This window comes from Crotalus tigris, unplaced genomic scaffold (assembly GCF_016545835.1).
Source record: "Crotalus tigris isolate CLP2741 ecotype Arizona unplaced genomic scaffold, ASM1654583v1 scf7180000017740.3459589, whole genome shotgun sequence".
NCBI lineage: Eukaryota > Metazoa > Chordata > Lepidosauria > Squamata > Viperidae > Crotalus > Crotalus tigris.
The window spans coordinates 710,899-731,804 of NW_024096607.1; the positions used below are offsets into that span (position 1 = coordinate 710,899).

General features: G+C 37.2%; 1 protein-coding gene across 6 annotated transcripts in view; it reads left to right on the forward strand.

Annotated features, from left to right (window-relative positions):
- The first annotated feature begins 2,194 nt into the window (after positions 1-2,194).
- Positions 2,195-20,906, forward strand: part of REPS2 (RALBP1 associated Eps domain containing 2) — a 117,988-nt gene continuing 99,276 nt past the window's right edge. For all 6 annotated transcript variants that reach the window (XR_005556333.1, XR_005556332.1, XM_039339897.1 and 3 more), the window contains exon 1: positions 2,195-2,522. Coding sequence is in view for 4 of the 6 variants with exons in the window: in XM_039339897.1 (XP_039195831.1) it covers positions 2,298-2,522 (225 nt within the window). In the remaining 2 variants the exon portion in view is untranslated. The remainder of the gene's footprint in view (positions 2,523-20,906) is intronic.

Genomic DNA, 20,906 nt, shown 5'->3' on the forward strand with positions numbered 1-20,906 from the left:
TAGGAGGGAGGCTGACAACGACTCGTGGAAGATCCCAAAAAGGAGAAGAAAGAGAAACCCGTCACTAGCACCAAGAAGAAACCTGTCGGGGCGGCTTCTGGCCCATTTAGGGTCCCCTAACAGGAAGAAAATCAGTTGAAATGCACAGAGCCCTGAACCTCTCGACTGCTGTGCTACTGCGCAAGACCAGAAGTCTGAGCACAAAATTTCTGTTGCTAAGTGAGACATTTATTAGTGAATTTTGTCCCATTTCTTGCCACAGTTAAGTGAATCACTGCAGTTGGGAAATTAGTAACATGGTTGTTAAGTGAATCTGCTTCCTCATTGACTTTGCTTGACAAAAGATAACAAAAGGTGATCACATAACACTGGGACCCTGCAACTGCCATAAATATCAGTTGCCAAGCATCTGAAATTGATCATGTGACCTTAGTTGTAAATGTGAAAAATAGTCATAAGTTGTAACAGTTGTAAATGTGAAAAATGGTCATAAGTCATTTTTTTCAGGGCAGTTGTAATTTTGAATGGTCACTAAATGAATTTAATATATATATATGTAGGTCTTTGGTTATTCGGGTTTTCTCCCACATAAAATTGGAAGTGTCTTGGCGACGTTTCGATGAAGTCTCATTCGTCATCTTCAGGCTGGTGCTTTCGGCTTTGTGCTTCTAGGACGATTGCTCCTAGAAGCATGACGCTGAAAGCACCAGCCTGAAGATGACGAATGAGACTTCATCGAAACGTCGCCAAGACACTTCCAATTTTACGCGGAAGAAGACTCGAGTAACCAAAGACCTACATACAAACACCCTCGAAAACCTCAGAAAACAATATCTATATATCTATATTAAAAATTACATTAAAAATTGAAGAATAGCGATTCCTGGGTACATACATTTCAGTAAAAAAGGAAGCGATCACCAGGAAATAAAACACCAAGGTTTTAATAAATAAAATCAAGCTTTCGATGGCTAACATCTGCCATCATCGTCAGGATACAAGCCAGCTAGTGAGGAAACCTGCTTATAAGCATAGCCACGCCTAAACTCTACGCATGGACCTTGTAACAGGTCCAAGCCGACTAATCCTTGCTTGGAGGTCCTGTCCTGGATGGGGGAAATGTAATTTTTAGGAGTCTTTGTTTTTCTAATCCGTGGATGTCAAACTCACCACATCACCTGATGTGTTGTGACATATCATGACTTTTTTTGCATTGCCAGAGCTGGGGTGGGCGCAGCCTCTGTATGATGCAATCGGCCTGCAAGCGGCAGTTTGACACCCCTGTAATCCCATCAGCTGCAGTCTTCTGTGGGAGCTGTGGCTGAAGGCATTTTGCTTATGAATAGATTGACCAAGTCTTCCTGAATGGATTACCACATTTTGCATTTCTAAAGATTGGCCTCCTCAGTTTCTGCTTGAGGGAGACTAGGCTGGTTTCTGCCTCAAGATTTTCCCCCATTTCTCCTTTAGGGGAAATATTCTATCCTGCCTTTTTAATATTCCCCAAAATATTCCATTCTCTAGGGATGTGTGCCAATTTCCACACCCTTGAAGTGTCACCCTAGAACAGGGGTCTTCAAACTTGGCCCTTTTATTACTTGTGGACTTCAACTCCCAAAATTTCTCAGCCAGCGTGGCTGGCTAAGGAATTCTGGGAGTTGAAGTCCACAAGTTATAAAAGGGCCAAGTTTGAAGACCCCTGCCCAAGAATCAGCACGTAGATACTTCCACACCAGGACCAGCTGCCCTATAAAAGGTCTGTTGTTGCACTCCATTTCTCTGCAGTTTTATTCCTGTTTGCTTTTAGGAATAAATATTTCTTTTCTCCTCACAGCTGCGCCGATCTCATTTTTATTTATAGTTGCGTAACCATGGCATGAATTGGAACCCCAAATTATTATTCTGAAAATGCTCTGACGCAGCGAGTCCGAAACATCATCCTTGCAGCAGAGCTCTAATATTTCGTCCTGTTAGATTCACGCAGTCACGACAGTCCCTCGACTCCCCTCCCCCAAGCTTTTCTCCTTTCTCTTCCGTCGGGAAAACTGCCGCCGTAGAAAGGGAGAAGGAAGAAGACGCGTGGAAATTCGTCTTCGCTCTTTCCCGCCCTCCTCCCGCCTGAAGGGCAGCACTGCAGAAATAGCGCTCTTCCGCACTGGGGAAAGGCAGGTCAGCTGGAGAGCCGCCGCCGCCAGAGGGGCGGTACCTTCCGCGCCGCAAAGACGGAGGATCTTTCCTCCTCCTCTAGAGGAGTTTTGTGCTCGCCTCAGAACGGCGATTAACGCCCTTTCCCTGCAATGGAGCGGGCGGGAACAGCTCTCTCTGGGCTCGCCGCCGCAGGAACCTCTGCACTCTTTTTGGCGGGGAACGAGCAGAAATATTTCTCCGAGCTCTTTTCGCTTTGCGGCGGCGGCCAGTCTACTCCCGAGGTGGGACCTGGATTGGGCACCACTACTGTCGGAGGCAGTAAAGTGGCAGAATTGTTCAGGGCGTCCCAGCTCCCCGCGGAGATGCTCCATCAGGTACCTAAGAAACCCAGAGCCGTACGTAAGAGCGTAGAATTCCGAAGTCAGCAAGAGATGAGAGCATTCTGCCCGCATACAGAGTGCTTGTATATCGGGAGAGACCACCAAGAACAGCTTTGGGGTGAGGATTTCGGGATAGAGGGTGTGCCTCGCCCAAACTGGAAATCTTACAGCTGGGGAAACTGCTGGTTTGCATCCTTTCTTTTAACTAGAGATATACCAGCAGATGTTAGTTATACTGAAACATGCTAACATAGTTAGATCGTTCGTTATTGAAATAAAACGAGTGGTATAACATGCTGAATACCCTGACACATTTTAGCCAAGCATGTTATATGGTCTTAGCTGGTATACTTTATTCTTTTAGAGTTGTGAAAATTAATGTGCTTGGCTCAGTTAAGTAAAACATGGTTTATAATGACATTGAAACATGCTGGCAGGGATGTTTGATTTCCCCCTCTCCACCTTTTCACTCAAACACATCATTTCAATGCAAATATGTTGCTGTAGCAGATATATAGTTGTTTTGTTCAAGTCAAAGTTTATTACCCCATCTTATTTGAAAGTACTGGGATTAACCATGGGTAAAAGACTTGAATCCTTAAACTGGTATGTATGCTTGGGCTTTCTATCTGATAATAATTGGAAGATGATCTTTTCAATACTGACCTATAGAAATACACTGGGTTGCTAAAGTTTGTAAAAGGTTATTCATTGAACTCCTATTGTAGGAGTTTGCATAGAAAAAACTAATATCCCACATATTGTCTGAATGAACATATGCGCCAACTAATGCACATACCAGAATAATGGTTAAAACAGTTTCATATAAATCACGTTAACAATAGGATTTAAATATAAAACCCATTAACCCTATGAAACAGAAATACCCTGTGAAAGATAATATAAAAACTGGTTGTTGCTTCTATCCATTTTAATTTGGCACAAATTTTAGATTTGGTTTTTGAAATAATTAAAATACAGTGCTTTTGCAAATATAATTTATATTGTAAATCTACTGTGAATCCCAATCATTAGTGCATTAGTTTTGTTAGATGAATAGTTAACTATTTGAGTAACTATTAGCAAATTTTTGATTTTTGAATGCTGCTTATTAAATCTTATTTCTAATGTACTGCAATGTTATATATTCATTGGGAGTTGGATTTATATTTTGCTATGGAGAAAAGCCTTAATTTTATGTTGTTTCATCATCCAACTTCTTTTGTTTCTTTTTAGCCCACTAAGGGGAGAAAAACAAATGAAAATGAAAACAAATTGTTGCAGACACGTTATTATCATTTGTCATGTTCCTCCTCCACTACCAGGTGCTGATTATGATGTCTTTCTGTCAGTGATTTTTTTTAATCTCCATTTTCTGGCATAAAATTCTTAGCCTTTGTGTCAAAATTTGACTCATAATTTTAATTTTTTCAATTTTTCAAATAACATTATATTTATTACAGTTATTTATATGCTACCTATTTGGTTGACTCTGGGTAGCTTACAACAGCACATTGTAAAAATCCAACATATTAAAAATTGAAAATGTTTTAAATATTGGCTGGTATATTCCATAAAATTCATTTCCCCCAAGCTTTATGGAAGAAGAAGATCTTTGTCTGCTCTCTAAAAGACAAAAGGTTGGAGGGGCAGCCTTAAATAAGAGAGTAAAATTCTTCCAAAGTGGGAGACTGCCTTGTTTTGGATTCCCATCCCATAGTTATCTTTCAGGATGAGTACCAAAACATCTCCCAACAGTATATGTTTGCTTTCATTTTTAATGTGTGCCATTGTGTCCACAGTAAAAAAAATGACAGTAAAGGTTATCTATCTAATAGTTTCTACTTAGAGAAGATAGTCCTAAGGAATGTCACATAAATCTTACAGACATTTCACCAGCATTTTAAAACAATTGTTGCTCTTTCATCTTTAGGTTGTTTAATATTTTCATTGGGAGAGAGGGACAGGCATAATTATTAGTATGGCTATATTTATATGACATTAATTATTTGTAATGAATTTAAGAGAGTGTTAGTTTGGTGTAGTGGTTAAGGCAAGCTAGAAACTGGGAGACAATGAATTCTAGCCCTGCCTTAAGCATGTTGCTATGTGGGGTAGCCTTGGGCTAGTCACTTTTAGCCCTAAAAAGATGACAAGGAGCAACCCCTTTTGAAAATCTTGCCAAGAAAATGAAGGAACTAAGCCAGACTGTCCCTAGGAATCAGTATTGACTTGAAAGGATACACAGAAAGACAAAAAGAATTAAAGAAGAATTAAAATGTAAACTTAAATTGAGAGATAATTTTGAATTTTAAATATATTGGTCATAGTAATAAAAAGTTTACAATGGTTTGAATCTGAACTATATCCTTTAGCGTTAGCTTTTATCCATGGACTTTACAGTTAAAAGCTGCAAGGAGATGCCTTCTCTCTCTCTCTCTCTCTCTCTCTCTCTCTCTCTCTCTCTCTCTCTCTCACACACACACACACACACACACACACACACACACTGTGTGTGTGTGTGTGTGTGAGAGAGAGAGATACTGTTTTATTGAGAGACCACCTGGCCTTAAAAGGAATGTGCCCAGTCATTGATTGCTTCATTCTCAACTTCCTTTTATTCTACAGAGTCGGGGGAAGAATGTGGGTAACCGAAGGTGTTGCAATTTTATTCTATCAGAGATAATTTTGTAATTATAGATTTTAGCTGGAATTATTCAGTATCAAGTACATGCATAATTGCTATCATAAGAATACATTTAAAATTAGTTTACAAACTCTAAAGTTCTTTTCATGTGCCCTATCTGCCTGCAGTAATTGGATTGTTCTTTCAAATTGTGTAAGCTGGATCACTATGATATGTTTTCCCCCCTCAGTTTGTTAATTATTAAAAAAACTTTGATAGGTGATTAAGGCTGGATTCCTAGATTTGTAAATGAAGCTTCTGAATCAGAATATGTGCATACAATGGTAGATACCTCTTTCTTATAAAGCTAATAGCATGGTGGTAACTTAATTCATTTTAACAAGATATTTTTACTGCTTGTAATATTTTGAATTAATCCTTTATTTTTTACAGTAAATAAAAACATAGAAGAAAATGTAGGCTTTGTGGGTTATATGCAGTTATATAAGCAACACTGTTCAAAACACTGTACAGAGAAACTGTGTTAAACTCTAACTTGGGAAGCAGATAAAACTAGTTAAACCTTGAAGACATTAATAACTGTGTTCTCTTTCCTAAGAACTGTCTCCCATTAAACTCCCTGTCAGTTTATCATTACAAGAAGTTAGTAATTTCTTGAACACATGTGTTTTGGTTTTTGGCATGTTTTTATAATATAATAATCTGTGTCACAGACCATGAAGTAATGAACCTCAGTGCACTTTGGTCACTTTTGTGTGCAAATGATAAGTCAATAGGTGACTTGATTTGCAAGCCTAGGAATACCTTTTTCTGTTATTTGGGACCTTGTTCTTTGCTCAACACGTAACGAATCTTTCTCTAAACATAATGCTTAATGCTGTCCAGGTATTAACTTGCCTCACCTTGAACAATGCTTTTGTTTCTTTACAAGTGTATTTAGAGGTATTTTTTTCTGCTGTAGGTCTTAATAAAAATCAAACTTTGATATTAGCAAAACTGTATAGAGCAAGTTGTTTAAGCAAGATATGACATGAGAATGAATTAAAATAAAAATAAATAGGTGAAACCAGCAGTTCTCGGCAGTTTTTTCCCTGTTGTTATACTTCATAATACTTGTTAAGCACTGGAATTTATTACTGTTCCAACCTAGCAGTTAAGACCTCAGAAGATTAGACAAAGATTAATTCTGTCAAAATGTTGGTAACCCTTATGGAGCAGAATCAGAAAATAATAGAATAGAATAGAGCTGGAAGGGACCTTAGAAGTTTTCTAATCCAGCCCCCTGCTCAAGCAGGAGAACCTATACCATCTCAGACAAGTGACTGTCTAGCCCATGGGTGTCAAACTCGTGACGTCACGTGATGTGTTGCGATGTCTCATGACTTTTTCCCCATTGCCGGCAATGGGGTGGGTGCGGTTTTGGCATGATGCATCCAGCCCACGGGGTGGCAGTTTGATACCCCTGGTCTAGCCTCTTTTGAAAAATCTCCAGTGATGCAACACCCACAATTTCTGGGGCAAGCTATTCTACTGGTTAATTGTTCTCATTGTCGGGAACTTTCTCAATTCCAGGTTGCTTCTCTCTTTGATCAGTTTCCAACCATTGTTTCTTGTCCTGCCCTCTGGTGCTTTGGTGAATAACATGATCCCCTCTTCTTTGTGGCAGCCCCTCAAATACTGGATACTACTATCATTTCTCCCCTATTTCTTCTTTTCTTTAGTATATTGTTGAAAGAAAAATCTTCAGAGTCCAGTCCAAGCCGGAAATAAGCAAAATGGAGACTGCTTTAGAAAGAAGATTGTAGTTTATTGAAGAGCAGAACCACAAGACATGTGGCTTTGGAGCAGCTGGCCACATGTTGCTGGGAGTGGTGGGTTTTTATACCTTCTTGGGTTTTTGTGTTTGGAGTTGTTCCTGTGGCTTTGTATTTCCTGTGTCATGTACTTTGACCTGAGTCTTGAGTGTGCCCCTTTTGGTAGTGGTGGGTTAATCCTATTATATCCTAAAGGTCATGTTTCCTGCCCTCTTTGTTTTTCTTATCTCCTCAGCTCCAGCCTTCCTGCCCCCAACCTTTCTCAATAGGATTACCAAATATGCATTTCTACAGAGCTGGCCTCTGCCTGGGGGAGAGGGACTGGGGCTGGTTTCTGTCTTTTAAGATTTTCTTTATCCATTACTCTATTCCTTTGGGGAAATACAATATTCTGCCTTTTTAATATCCCCCAAAATATTTCCTTCTCTGGGAGTGGGGGGGGTGTGACTTCCACAATATTAAATGCTTTTAAATTCACCATGACTCTGAATTGGTAAAGCATGGAGAACGTTCTCAGCAAAAATTCCATTTTTACATGTGCTTTAGATACATACTTAACAAGAATTTATAGCCTTATAGTCTTATTGAAACTGATTCAAAATCTGTAGAAAAGGAGAGGTCTTTATTGACATTTTGGTTTTGATATTTTGCTATCCTTTTTCAGGGCTAAGGATAATAGGGATAATCAAGAGATACTCTTCTAAAATGTATTAGGGATGTGATATGACAATAATTAGTGTAACACAAACGTTGGCAATAAAATATATACAAGATATACAAATGATATACACATTTTTGGAATGAGAGGAATCAGAACTACATCTGTTAATGTGCAAAACTAAATAAAAAGTACCATTTGTATATTAAAAGAATATGTGCTCTATGATTATTCTTTTTAATGTTTTAAAATTTAGGCTGTAAGAGTCCAGAGTTGTTGGATATGAGTGGAGTGACAAATTGCCTAAACTAACAAAATAAATAAATAAATGGAAAAAATCCCATATATTTTGGAAATTTATTAGGGAAATTGTTGGAATATTCATGAGCAGGAAGAGTCATGTGGTAACTCAGTCAGCAAATGTGAAAAAAGTGCTACTGAGTCTGTGCAAAAAAGGTATTGAGTTAGGAGCTGGATTTTTTTATTCAGTCTCAAGTCTGTCTCTGTATCTCTCTGTAAGAAATCTTCATTGTGCTATGTTGCTTTAAAGAAGAATGTATGGTATTGTAAATATTTTGATATGAATATAAAGAGGTTATTTGAATCAGCTAAATGCAATCCGCTGTGAGAGCTTCTGATTTATTCTTACCAACAGAGAAATTAAAATTATCTAAAAGGTTATAGGCCCAATACAGGACTGCATTGTAATTTAAAGCTGGAGGAAATTGCCTGTGTTTAGAAAGTATAAGAACAAGGCAGAATTAGAATGGCTGAAATGGAATTTAAGGAAAGCTCTGTACCTCGTTTGGGTCAGAAGAATTACATTGTGTGGGCTGCAAAAATGGAATGTTTGCTGAAAGCTAAAGAGCTGTGGTATATGGTAGAAAATCCACCACACGTGTTTGCAGCTGCTGATCAGAAAAGTCATGATCGAGCAATGGCTTATCTCATCTTGAATTTAGATGATGAACAATTTCTAAATGTTGCAAATTTAAAGACTGCAAAGGAGATTTGGTTGAAGTTGAGAGCTGTGCACGTGAATGTTTCTGCATGCAATATAGTGCAATTGTCAAGAAAACTTTACAAAGCCTGTTTGCAACCAGGCGAATCTGTGGAACAGCATTTAAATAAAATGCAAAGTTTATTTTTGGACTTAGAACAACTTGGGATTAAATTCCCTGAGTCCCAGAAGGTTTTATTGGTGTTGAACAGTTTAGATAAAACCTGGAACACAGTTTCTGCCATATTTGAGTGTAAAGAAGAGCAAGACTTAAATTTTGAGGCTTTAAAGGCATGTTTGCTTAATGAACAAGAAAAGCGCCATTTTAGAAGCAGCCACAAGGAGGTGAAATTCCTGAGGAGGGGGTCCAGACTGCAAGTCTCTGAAGAAGAAACATTTTGCAGGCAGAGAGCTAAGCAAGAAAAGAATTGCTACATTTGTGGAGCAAACAACCATCTGAAAAGGAACTGTTTGCAAAGGAACAATTTGCAGCAAAGGACATTTGTGCAACCAAAAAGGACTGATTTGCAAAAGGAACATTCTGGTGTTGCAAAAGTTTGCTATAACAACAGAGACAAGTGGCTAATAGATAGTGGGGCAAATCAAACAATTGTTAATGACTCTGAATTATTTTGCAGGTTTGTTCCAGTGACACAAGAAGCTGTGGCTTTGGCAAATGGCCAGAAAGCTTTTTGTACCTGAGATGGAACGTAATTTGTTAAGTGTGTCTAATTTAGACAAACAGGTTTTGAGACCATTTTTGTAAATGGGAAGTGTCTCATCAAGAGGAATGGGAATATTTGTGCAGAAGGGCATAAAGGAAGATAATCTATATGTATTGCAGGGACAAAAGGTTCAATGTTCCCATATATTTAAGAATGTTGCAGAACACAATTCATGTGTTCATCTTCTACATAGAAGACTTGGCCACGCAAGCTTTAAGGTTTTGCAGCAAATGCAAGAGTTTGCAGAAGGGCTAAATTTGAAGGGATGCAAAACATATTTAGACTGTGCAGTATGCAAAGCATCAAAGTCAAAGGCATTCCCAGTTAGTAAATATAGCACAAGACAAACAAAAAGAGTTCTAGAGCTGGTCCATGCAGATCTGGTGGGACCTATGCAAACCAGTTTGGGAGGAGCAAAGTATGCACTGTAATTGTTGATGATTACAGGAGGTATGGGTTTTGCTACTTGCTTAAAGGTAAGACAGAGGTGCTACAACAATTCAAACAGTGGGTAAGTTTTGTAGAGAGAAATTACAGACAACAAGTGTGTCAGTTGCAAACTGACAGAGGTACTGAATTTATGTCAACTAAATTCCAACAATGGTTGGGGCAGTTGGGGATAAGACACAGACGTACAAATCCTTACACAGCAGCAGAGAACGGTGTAGCTGAAAGAAGGAATGGTGTTTTGCAAACAATGAAAGATTCATTATTAGAGGATTCTGGTATGAGCAGGTCATATTGGGGAGAAGGCATATTGACTGCCAATTATATAGTTAACAGGCTATGAAGTTCCTCCATTAATAATAGTCCATATGCCATTCTATATGGGAGAAAGCCATCACTGGCACATTTGAGAATTTTTGGAAGTACTGCATGGGTACATATTCCGAAAGCAATCAGAAGAAAGGGACAGCAAAAGGCAAGAAAGCTCAAGTTTGTGAGCTATGAGCCAGGGTCAAAAGGATATCGCTTTAGCGATGGAAGTAAAAGAATTGTAATTTCAAGGTCTGCTAATTTTGCAGAACAAAATTGGGACAGAATTAATGCAAATTCTGGGTATGTCTCACTTAATGACGGTCATCTATTTAACAACAATAAGTCATCTAATGATAAAAAAATGATTACTGAAGACGTCAATGTTCAGGGAGGAGAGGCTGAACAAGACATGAAGCCAGAAAGACTTGAGACACAGGAGCAGTTAATACCACATAGATCAGAGCGGTGGAACAAAGGAATTCCGCCTGACAGGTATTCTGCCAGCAAGGTAAAAGCTTGCAATGTGTGGTATGAGCCAAGAAGTTATAAAGAAGTGTTGGCATTACCAAAAGCTGAACAAGAAAGATGGAAGGAGGCCATGGATAAAGAGATGAAATCCATGGGAGACCATGAAGTATTTAAATCAGTGACTTTGCCACAGGGAACCAAAGCTGTGGGTTGTAAATGGGTATATAAGAAAAAGATATTACCAAATAATGATGTACAGTATAAGGCCAGGTTAGTGGCACAAGGTTTTTCACAATTAAAGAATGTGCACTACAATGAAGTATTTGCGCCAACTGTGAAAAGTGAGAGTATAAGATTAGCACTGGCGTTGGCAGCGGCATATAAGCATAAAATCTGGCACTTTGATATCACAACTACATTCCTCAATGCTGAGTTAGAGGAAGAAATTTATATGATCCAAGCACCAGGATATGAAATTGCAAAGCCTAACATGGTATATAAATTAAACAAGGCTATTTATGGGCTGAAGCAGTCAGCCAGAAACTGGAATATCTGTTTAGATACTGCTTTAAAGGGTCTTGGATTTAAGAGTTGCAAAGCTGATAATTATATATATACTGGACAGTTACAAGGAGGGAATTGTCTACTGTTATCATTTGTGGATGATCTTTGCTTCATCGCAAAGGATGCAACACAAGTCAAGGAATTTGCTGATTAATTAGGAAAGAAATTCGAATTAAAGAATTTGGGAGAAATAAAAAAATTATCTCAATGTAGAGATACGGAAAAATGAAAAAGGTGGTTATATTCTCAGTCAAAGGAGAAAAATTGAGCAGTTATTGGAAAAATATAATATGAAAGATAGCAATACTGGTCCCACACCCATGAGTATGGATTTTTATAATAGTTTAAGTGCGGACAAAGGTGAAACCTGTGATCAAGAGATATATCACTCAGCAATAGGCAGTTTGTTATATCTATCACAGTGGTCCAGACCAGACATAGCTTGCGCAGTAAGCATTTTGAGTCATTTTACTGCTGCACCTACAAAGTTACATTGGATGGATGTAAAAAGGGTTCTCAGATATTTAAAGGGAACCATAAATTTAGGTCTTCAAATACAGATTACTGAGGAATTGAAATTAAAGTGTTATGTCGATAGTGACTATGCAAATGACATAAACACAAGGAAATCAAATTCTGGGATTATAATATTGTTTGGAGGGACTCTGATTATATGGAAGTCCAGAAAACAAACAACTGTTGCTATTTCAACAGTGGAAGCAGAGTTTATTGCTTTATCTGAATTGTGTTCTGAAGTAATATGGTATGTACAGTTGTTGCAAGATTTAAATATTAATGTAAAAGAATCTGTAAAGGTATTTGAAGACAATGCTGCCTGTATAAAAATGGCAACTGGTGACAGGGTGAAGAACATAAGTAAACAGTAGACATTAAGTATTGTAATGTCAGGGAAGCTGTAAAAGAAAAATTGAATAGTTTACATCATTGTTCTTCTGAGAATAATTTGGCAGACATGATGACTAAACCATTGGGTGGTGTTCACTATGGAGAATGTATTAAGTCAATAGGTCTGATATCTCTTCCTGTCATGAAGGGAGGAGTGTTGGAATATTCATGAGCAGGAAGAGTCATGTGGTAACTCAGTCAGCCAATGTGAAAAAAGTGCTACTGAGTCTGTGCAAAAAAGGTATTGAGTTAGGAGCTGGATTTTTTTATTCAGTCTCAGGTCTGTCTCTGTATATCTCTGTAAGAAGTCTTCATTGTGCTATGTTGCTGTAAAGAAGAATGTATGGTATTGTAAATATTTTGATATGAATATAAAGAGGTTATTTGAATCAGCTAAATGCAGTCCACTGTAAGAGCTTCTGATTTATTCTTACCAATAGAGAAATTAAAATTATGTAACAGAAACATTGAAAAGGTGACTCAAAATATTCTTTATTTAAATTGTACCTCTTCATATTCAGTAGTATATCTTCTGATGTTTATCAGCCAGTAAAAACAGCATATGTTGCTTTATAAATCAACATATTAACTGTAACTACTGTAAAATGCTCAGTATAGCTTTAAAGAGTAAAATTTTCAATTATCCAGACCAACCAGAAATGATGCATTTGTATATTGTATTTTTGAATTCATATATTTTGTTCAACAACAAAATAATTTATACATAAATTATAAAGCATAATAATGGTAGAACATTTTCGGTGGCTAAAATCCAAATAAGCATAATTAGAGCAAAAGCAAAATAAAAATGATAATTGATAATTTTGCAGTGACAAATTCAAGATGTTGTGTTTCTAAGTTTTTTTGTGAGGATAAAGGTAAAATAATATTCTAGATGAGCTCCAGTATAATTTGGTCTGACAATCTTTCTAGGAAAGCTGATATATAAATTGGATAAAGCTCTAGAATAAGTGTATTACCAGAATTAATTTGATAACTCCAGGATTATATTCTTTAAAATATACTGACATGCTGACAAAATATATTAATTTCAGTCAACAGATGCTGACTGGCTATTGTGATAGTTTGTTTAAAATGTAGGACCACTTCTATGTGAATTCACTTAACAGAGACTGCGAAAAGAGCAGTGCAGCTGCTTTTACCGTATTGTGAGCAAGAAATATATGCTTAGATAAGCACACAGACTCAATTTTGATCTAAGGAATTTTTTATAACATTGTGACCCACTTTTGGACTATTCTGGTAAGAACTAATATATATTTCATAGTTTATCAAAGCATCAACTTGATATAATGGGCATCATGTTAAGATAAGATAAGATAACCTTTATTGTCATTTTTATACTGTGGGCACAATGAAATTTAGTTGCCCGCTCTCAAAGTAAAACAAAATATTCAAATTAAATTTTAATCAAAGTTAAAATTCAAATCTTAAATGAGCTAACCTCCAAATTATTTAATGTTTAATTTTCAATTTCTTGGTTAATTAAGTCCATCAGTATGACTTCAGCCATGTAGATAGATCCTGCCAGGTTAATTTGTCCCCAACTTCTATTTTTTGTACTTCCTCTGAATGTTCTGATATTCAATTTGCTATTCCTTGGTTTATGGCTGTCTCTTTTTACATTTATCGTTAATAACTTTATTTCATTCCATGGTGTCTCTGATTTCCTAACAATAAGATTCAGAACTCCAAGCCATAATAATTAATAATAATAATAATAATAATAATAATAATAATAATAATAATAATAATAAAGTTGGAAGGGACCTTGGAGGTCATCAAGTCCAACCCCCTGCTCAGGCAGGTAACCCTATACCGTTTCGGACAAATGGCTGTCCAGTTTCTTGTTAAAAACTTCCAGTGTTGGAGCACTCACCACTTCTGGAGGCAGGTTGTTCACTGGTTAATTGTTCTAACTCTCAGGAAGTTTCTCCTTAGTTCTAAGTTGCTTCTCTCTTTGGTTAGTTTCCACCCGTTGCTTCTTGTCCTGCCTTTGGCGCTTTGGAAAATAGTTTGATTCCCTCTTCTTTGTGGCAGCCCCTGAGATATTGGAACACTGCTATCATGACCCCCCTCGTCCTTCTCTTTGTTAAACTAGACATACCCAATTCCAGCAACCGTTCCTTATATGTTTTAGCCTCCAGTCCCCTAATCATCTTTGTTGCTCTTCTCTGTACTCTTTCTAGAGTCTCAACATCTTTTTTACATCGTGGTGACCAAAACTGGATGCAGTATTCCAAGTGTGGCCTTACCAAGGCATTGTAAAGTGGTATTAACACTTCACGTGATCTTGATTCTATCCCTCTGTCCTGATATACTTGAAAATTGTAGGTATGTAATCAAGATCATATCATCTAAATGAATTTACTCGGTTCTTCCACTTTACCTTGAATTTCACTTGCACATTTGCAGTTTGTGATCTGTTCCACACGTGGCCATGGCAACATTTTTGGAGCTATAAATGAACTCTTCCATCTCCTTCAAACCAATAAGACAGTCAATTTATTCCTATGTGCACCATCTGGGGATGTCCATATACCATGTTTTCCTGAAAGCAAGACCTATCCTGAAAATAAGCCCTAGCTTGATTTTGGGGAGGGGGTGGACCTAATATAAGCCCTACCCCCAAAATAAGCCTTAGTTTTGGAACGAGGCACACATCTAAAAACCTAGGGCAGGGCTGGTAGGCTGGAGCTGCCCCATGCATCACGCACCCACTTACTTTACTGGTAGGACTGCCACAGCCAGGCCTCCCACATCCCAACAGTTGTTATGCCTTGTGACTCGTCATGCCGATGCTGCCGCATGTGGCATGCCACACAGCACTTTGGCCGTTGCCTCTGCTCACGGCAGGCCACATGGTACTTCTTGCCGGTGCCACAGTTCATGGCAGGAAGCCGTGCGATGCTTGGGCTGTTGCCCATACTCGTGGCAGGAGGTGCTTCACAAGGAAGCCATGCAGCACTTCAGACCGTTGTCCCTACACAAGGCAGGACACCGCCCGGTGCTTTGGACTGTTGCCACTGCTTGTGGCAGGAGGCCACATGATGCTTCACAAAGGTGCTACTGTTCATGGCAGGAAGCCACGAGCACTTCGGGCCATTCGGGAGACCTCATAGTTCTTCATGCCGGTGCTGCCACTCACAGCAGGAAGTGCATGACTCTTCAGGGCTATTGCCGTTGCTTGCAGCAAGAGGTTGCATGGTGCTTAATGCTGGTGCTGCCACAAGAGACAGTATGCTGCACAGCAGTTTGGATCGTTGCTGCTTTCGGCAGGAGGCCGCATGATGTTTCATGCTGGTGCCGCTTTGCAGCAGGAAGCCGTACAGGCCGTGCTGCTTCAGGCCGTTGCTGATGTTCATGGCAGAATACCGTGTGGCGCTTTAGGACCTTGCTGCTGCTCACAACAGGAGACCACATGGTACTTCATGCTGTTGCCGCCGCTCGCAACAGGAAGCGGTACAGTGCTTTAGGCCGTTGCTGCTGGTCATGGCAGGAGGCTGCATGATACTTCATGGAGTGGTGTGACTGGTGTCAAGGTGTGGGAGGCCTGGCTGCAGCGGTTCTAAAGTAAGCGGGTGAGACATCTCCCGAAAATAATACCTGGTGCCTCTTTTAGAGGCAAGAAAAATATAAGACTGGTCTTATTTTCAGGGAAACACGGGTGCTACATTCTTCCAAACTAAGAAAAAAATGGTTATGCTTGATAAGTCACTTAAAAATGTTGGCTTTTGATGCTTTAGTAATTGAATTGGGAGTTTACATTATATAGTTTAATGTCAACTTTAAAGGTAAAAAAAGGTTTGTATCAATATAATGATTCTGAGCTTTTACAAGCGGAATATTTCATCAGCTAAATATGGCTGCATCTTTCACAATTCTAGTACAAACTTGATTTATCTATGTCAAACAACAAATACATGAATATTATGCATGTTTTGTTTTTAATATGGTTATTACATATTTTTTCAACATTATTTGCCAAGAAATTCATTTCAAAAAAATGAGAAAAGGGTTCTAAAAAGCATCATTTATTTTGTGGACACCACTGTTACAATATTTTTCTCATATTTCAAAGCAATAATTTTTCATGGATAGGAAAGTATTTTGTTGCAATCAGTATCTTTGTTATGATTTCAAGTACAACAGAATTGGCCTATATCTTGTGATTCCTTTAAATAGAAGGGTCTTTATTTATATTGGTTATGTGCCTTCAAGTCGTTTTCAACTCCCAGCAACAATTTAGACAGATGTCAAGCTATGAACTCTATTGCCTTTAGGACCGCTGTGTGCTTCTAGCTTGCCAACAGAGCAGGGAGGGAGATGGGGAAACCTTTGAATCCAGCTGTGGAAGAGTCTTCTCATAACAATTACTGGGAGATATATTGGACAATGTGACTTGAACTGTCAGAGAGGAGAGGAGGAGATTCATTCTTTTAATTGTTTCCCACTTTTTCTTCAGAGCTAGCTTTTACTTTGAACCTATCTAAAGATTCGGCTAAAGATTACATTAGAGGACTTAATGTCTCTGGTCTTTTTCTTAGTTGGGTTTTTCAGCTGGAGGTTGACAGTAGATTTTCTCCATGGCAATATATTCCTGTTCTTTAAGGACTTCCAAAAGAAGTTATTGCTGTAACTGAGCCTTATCTACCTTCCTGCTGGCTGTCGTCTTCTTCACTTTCCTTCCATTTTCCCTAGCATCTGAATGTTCTCCTGAGAACTGGGTTTTCACATAATATTCCTTTTTTAAAAATAACTTTATTAGTTTATCAAAATATAAAATTCAAAAAGAAATTAAAGTAATAGAGAATTAGAAAAAGGGAAAGGAATAAAAGAAGATAGTGTTTGAAAAGAAGAGAAAAGAAAAAGGCACCAACTTCTGACACAGTAAAAGATAACAACATTACAGTCACAATTTTTTGCTTTTACACAACAATATGTACAAACCATTTCTACAACAATACATCTCTCTGATTAACAAAAACAAACAAATTTTCATTTTATTTTTCATTGCAAGCAGAAAATCTGGAAGCAGTTTCAAAATAGGAGCTAACTTAAATGTATTCTCATCTTTGGATAAAAGGGTCAGTTTAACATCTCTGCTTCTCATTGCTGTAGGGGATAATATATCTCTCTATTGATTCATTAATCTTTATCCTAATTCATATTAAAAGAATCCTCAATATAGATTCAATCCTTTTTTTAACCCTAAAGAGAGAAAGCACTTTTCCTAGTTTTAATATTTTACTAACTTTAAATAATATTCAAATATATATAAAAATGAAAATAGAACAAAATTAAACAACAAAAAACCTCTTCATTTTAAACCCAAAACTACATTAGGGCTTTCACAGTTTTACAAAAGGAACAGACAAAGCAAAACAAAATAAAAACAAAAACCAGAGGACATACATTTACAAATTTACTGTATGCATATAAAGCTACCTTAATGCTTTCTTTCAATACATATGTCAAAACTTATAAAAATCCATCCTAACTAATTAAATCATTAAATTTAACTCCCTCCCTCCAGGTAGTCTTCATAGAATGATTTTTTTTTTCCCTCTCGGGGTCACTTTTCTTCAAGTCTGTAAAGTTTCCATCTCTAAGATGTCAATCATATCTTTCTTTCTCAAAGAATTCTCCACTTTGTTGATGTCCATAAGAAAAAAGTCCCAAACTTGACCTCTTAATAGTTGAAAATTTACTTGACACTCTTGTTTCAGTTGCATTGGGAGGCTTTTATTCAAACCATCATCATAATAGAAACTGATGTCAGATTTATATTCCAAAGATACAGTTAGGTTATTTGCGTTATCCAGCATTTGTAGAGTTGACACAGTGGGTTGATAATCTTTTTTTAATCTCCTCTGTATCTTTGACATCTTTAAACCATAGAGAGTTTATTGTATATTTGATTTTCTATATAGACTTTTGAAAAATGTCTTTTATATCTTTTAATAACATATTCCAATTCAGAATTAGATGTCTTCATGTTTAACTTCAGCGCCCTCTAGTGGTCAAAATGTTTCTTTTGTTTTCTTTTCTTTCCTTTTTCTGGCCAATCAGAGCTCATAGAAATCAGAAGATTTCAACCACCAACACAACCCACTATGAGACTACAAATTATTTTAAATGTAGTAAATTAAAAGTACCATCTTTTATCCTTATGTTTTACAAGAAAAGGTACTCCACGCTTCCTTCTTTTGGTTGCCTACAGCAACTCTCTTCCTTGTCATTTAACAACAAAGGAGTCTCCAAAATGGCGTATAGCTTCAAAAAAGAGTATGAAGATGTAGTTAAAAAGAGCCTCTTTTAGCTCATAAAAGTAATAAGCTCATAAATTGATTGAGAAATGAAGGGCAAGCTTATTGGCCATTTAAAAAATAAATTCCAAAATAGCTGTTTTATCCATCCCTGCCCCCCAGCTTCAGCTCACCCACTATGACTATCCTGAAGCACAACTTCTAAAATGGTTTGTAGACTGATGCTGTTATTGGAGGATCTGCTCCAATAACTGCTTCTAAAGTTCTTGGGTGCATCTAGTGGTGTGCAGGTGAGCATTATCGTGAACCATCACCACACCAGAAATCAGCATGCCCCGATGCTTTTTATGGATCTTAGTTTTCGTAACGTTTCACAGTAGACTTCTGAACTGATGGTTAAATCACACTCCATGAACTTTACTAGCAGTATTCTTTTGGCATCTTCACATTTGGCGGGATTTTCTATGGCACCACTTCCTGTGTGTTGGTTCACGATAATGCTCGCCTGCACACTGCTAGACGCACCCAAGAACTTTTGAAGTAGTTCCATTTGGATGTTTTTTATCATCCCCCCATATCCCAGATTTGGTGCCGAGCGACTACTAGTAAGGAATTTCAAACCTTGTAAGATGTTATGACAATTGCCTCAATTTGAATGGTGATCATGTCAAAAAGTAATGTAATGTTGTAGCTTTCAAACATGTATAATAAAAGTTCTGTATCTGTGAGTATCTGTCATTGATAATCAAGCGGAGGTTTAGTTTTGAATTGCCCTTGTAGTAAATGCAATATGTATCAATAGCTAAGCCATTGCAGTTTTGAGTTTTTGGTATATGTATAATCTGACAAATAAGCCTTTGTCAGATTTGTACAGAAGTGTACTTTGATAGTACACTTCTTATTTTTCTTAAATCATTTTATATTGTGAACTCCAATATCTTCTTGGCTATCACACTTTTGTCCAGTCTTTTTTTTAAAGAAATCTAAGTGTCCACAAACACATGAAAGGCAATAGTGATAATGTTGACATATACAATGAGACTTAAAAATATGTGAACCTTTTGAATTTTCAATGTTTCTCCATAAAATGACCTAAAATATCTGTTCTCCACACAAGTCTCAAAAATTGGGTTAACAGAACCTAATTAAACAAATGAGTAAAAATAATATGCTTATGCATTTATTTATTGAGGAAAATGATCCAAAACTGTGTTACTTTTCCCAGGAGTGTTCAACCAACCAAAGTCACACCAACAGCAAGGCGCGTACTACTTTCGGAACCCAAGGGAACATCCCCAGGTAACAACTAAGGAATTAAAGGCCTTTCTTGCCAATGTCAATGTTCATGAAACCATTAATAGGAGAACACTAAACAATAATGATGTGCATGGTAAGATTACAAAGAGAAAGTTACTACATTGTCAATGGGATCCACAACATGCCGTTCCTGCTGGACCTGATGGGATAGGTAGATGTGACTGGATGGTTCCTTAAAGGAAGTTTTAAAGCTTCCTTTACTTGGCACTTTCAGCTGAAAACCATATAGAATTTTGAACTGACTGATGGAACAGGAAATGTACTTCATTTTATGCTTAAAAATTTAACATTTATTTTCTTGTGTATAATTCCAGAAGGAAATAACTCTCCAACTATACTGAGACTAAGAAGATTCATTTTATGGTTGGATCATGAGAATCCTGTTTGCTCCATCCAGTACAATAACAAATAGTGCTTAAAATAACTATAAACAATAAAACAATAAATTAAATAGTACTGAAGTAGACAAATTAAAAACTAATATTAAAACACATGTTTACAAAACAACATTCTCATATCAAATTGAATAAAGCTATTTTTGATTTCTGATATATGAATAATAAAGTTGAAACTATTTTCAGTTTCATAATCTAAATCTATTTCACTGCTTGGGAATTGCCAGCCACTAAAACCCATTTTTTAACAACCTCACCTAATTGTGTTTTCAATAGAAGAAACTGAATCTTCTTTCCTTTTCCTTTCCTTTTGTTATTTTCAGGAGAAAAGAATAATGATTTATAGCATACATTTTGGAATGGAGTAGTTTACAGCAATGATTCTTAAATAACTTTCCCTTTTTATATATTGTTTGATCAGAGCTTAGAGCAGAGTTGTGACATTATTTAAATGGAAGTAATGCAAAGATTATTACCTGAAGATTGAACCTTCCGGAATAGGTGACATGCAAATAAATAAAATGGTATTATTAGCCGTGCTTGAACTCGACAGTATAAGAACATGGAATAAAATAAATTATTTTTATTTCTTTTTGAATAAAAAAAACAGTGATGTCTGGATAGCTGTGTTAATAAAGTTACATTTGTGGAAGATTCCTTCTGCATTTATGCTTTTATATTTTTAATCCTGTATAGATCCTGCAAATTATGCATCCCCAATTCTCTAGAAATATATGGGAGATACGACAAAATTGCTCACATCTTTTTATTAATGGGAACCTTTGAATGTCAGACAGCAGTAAGTAGGGAGGCCACCAAATGCAGCTGCCTTGTT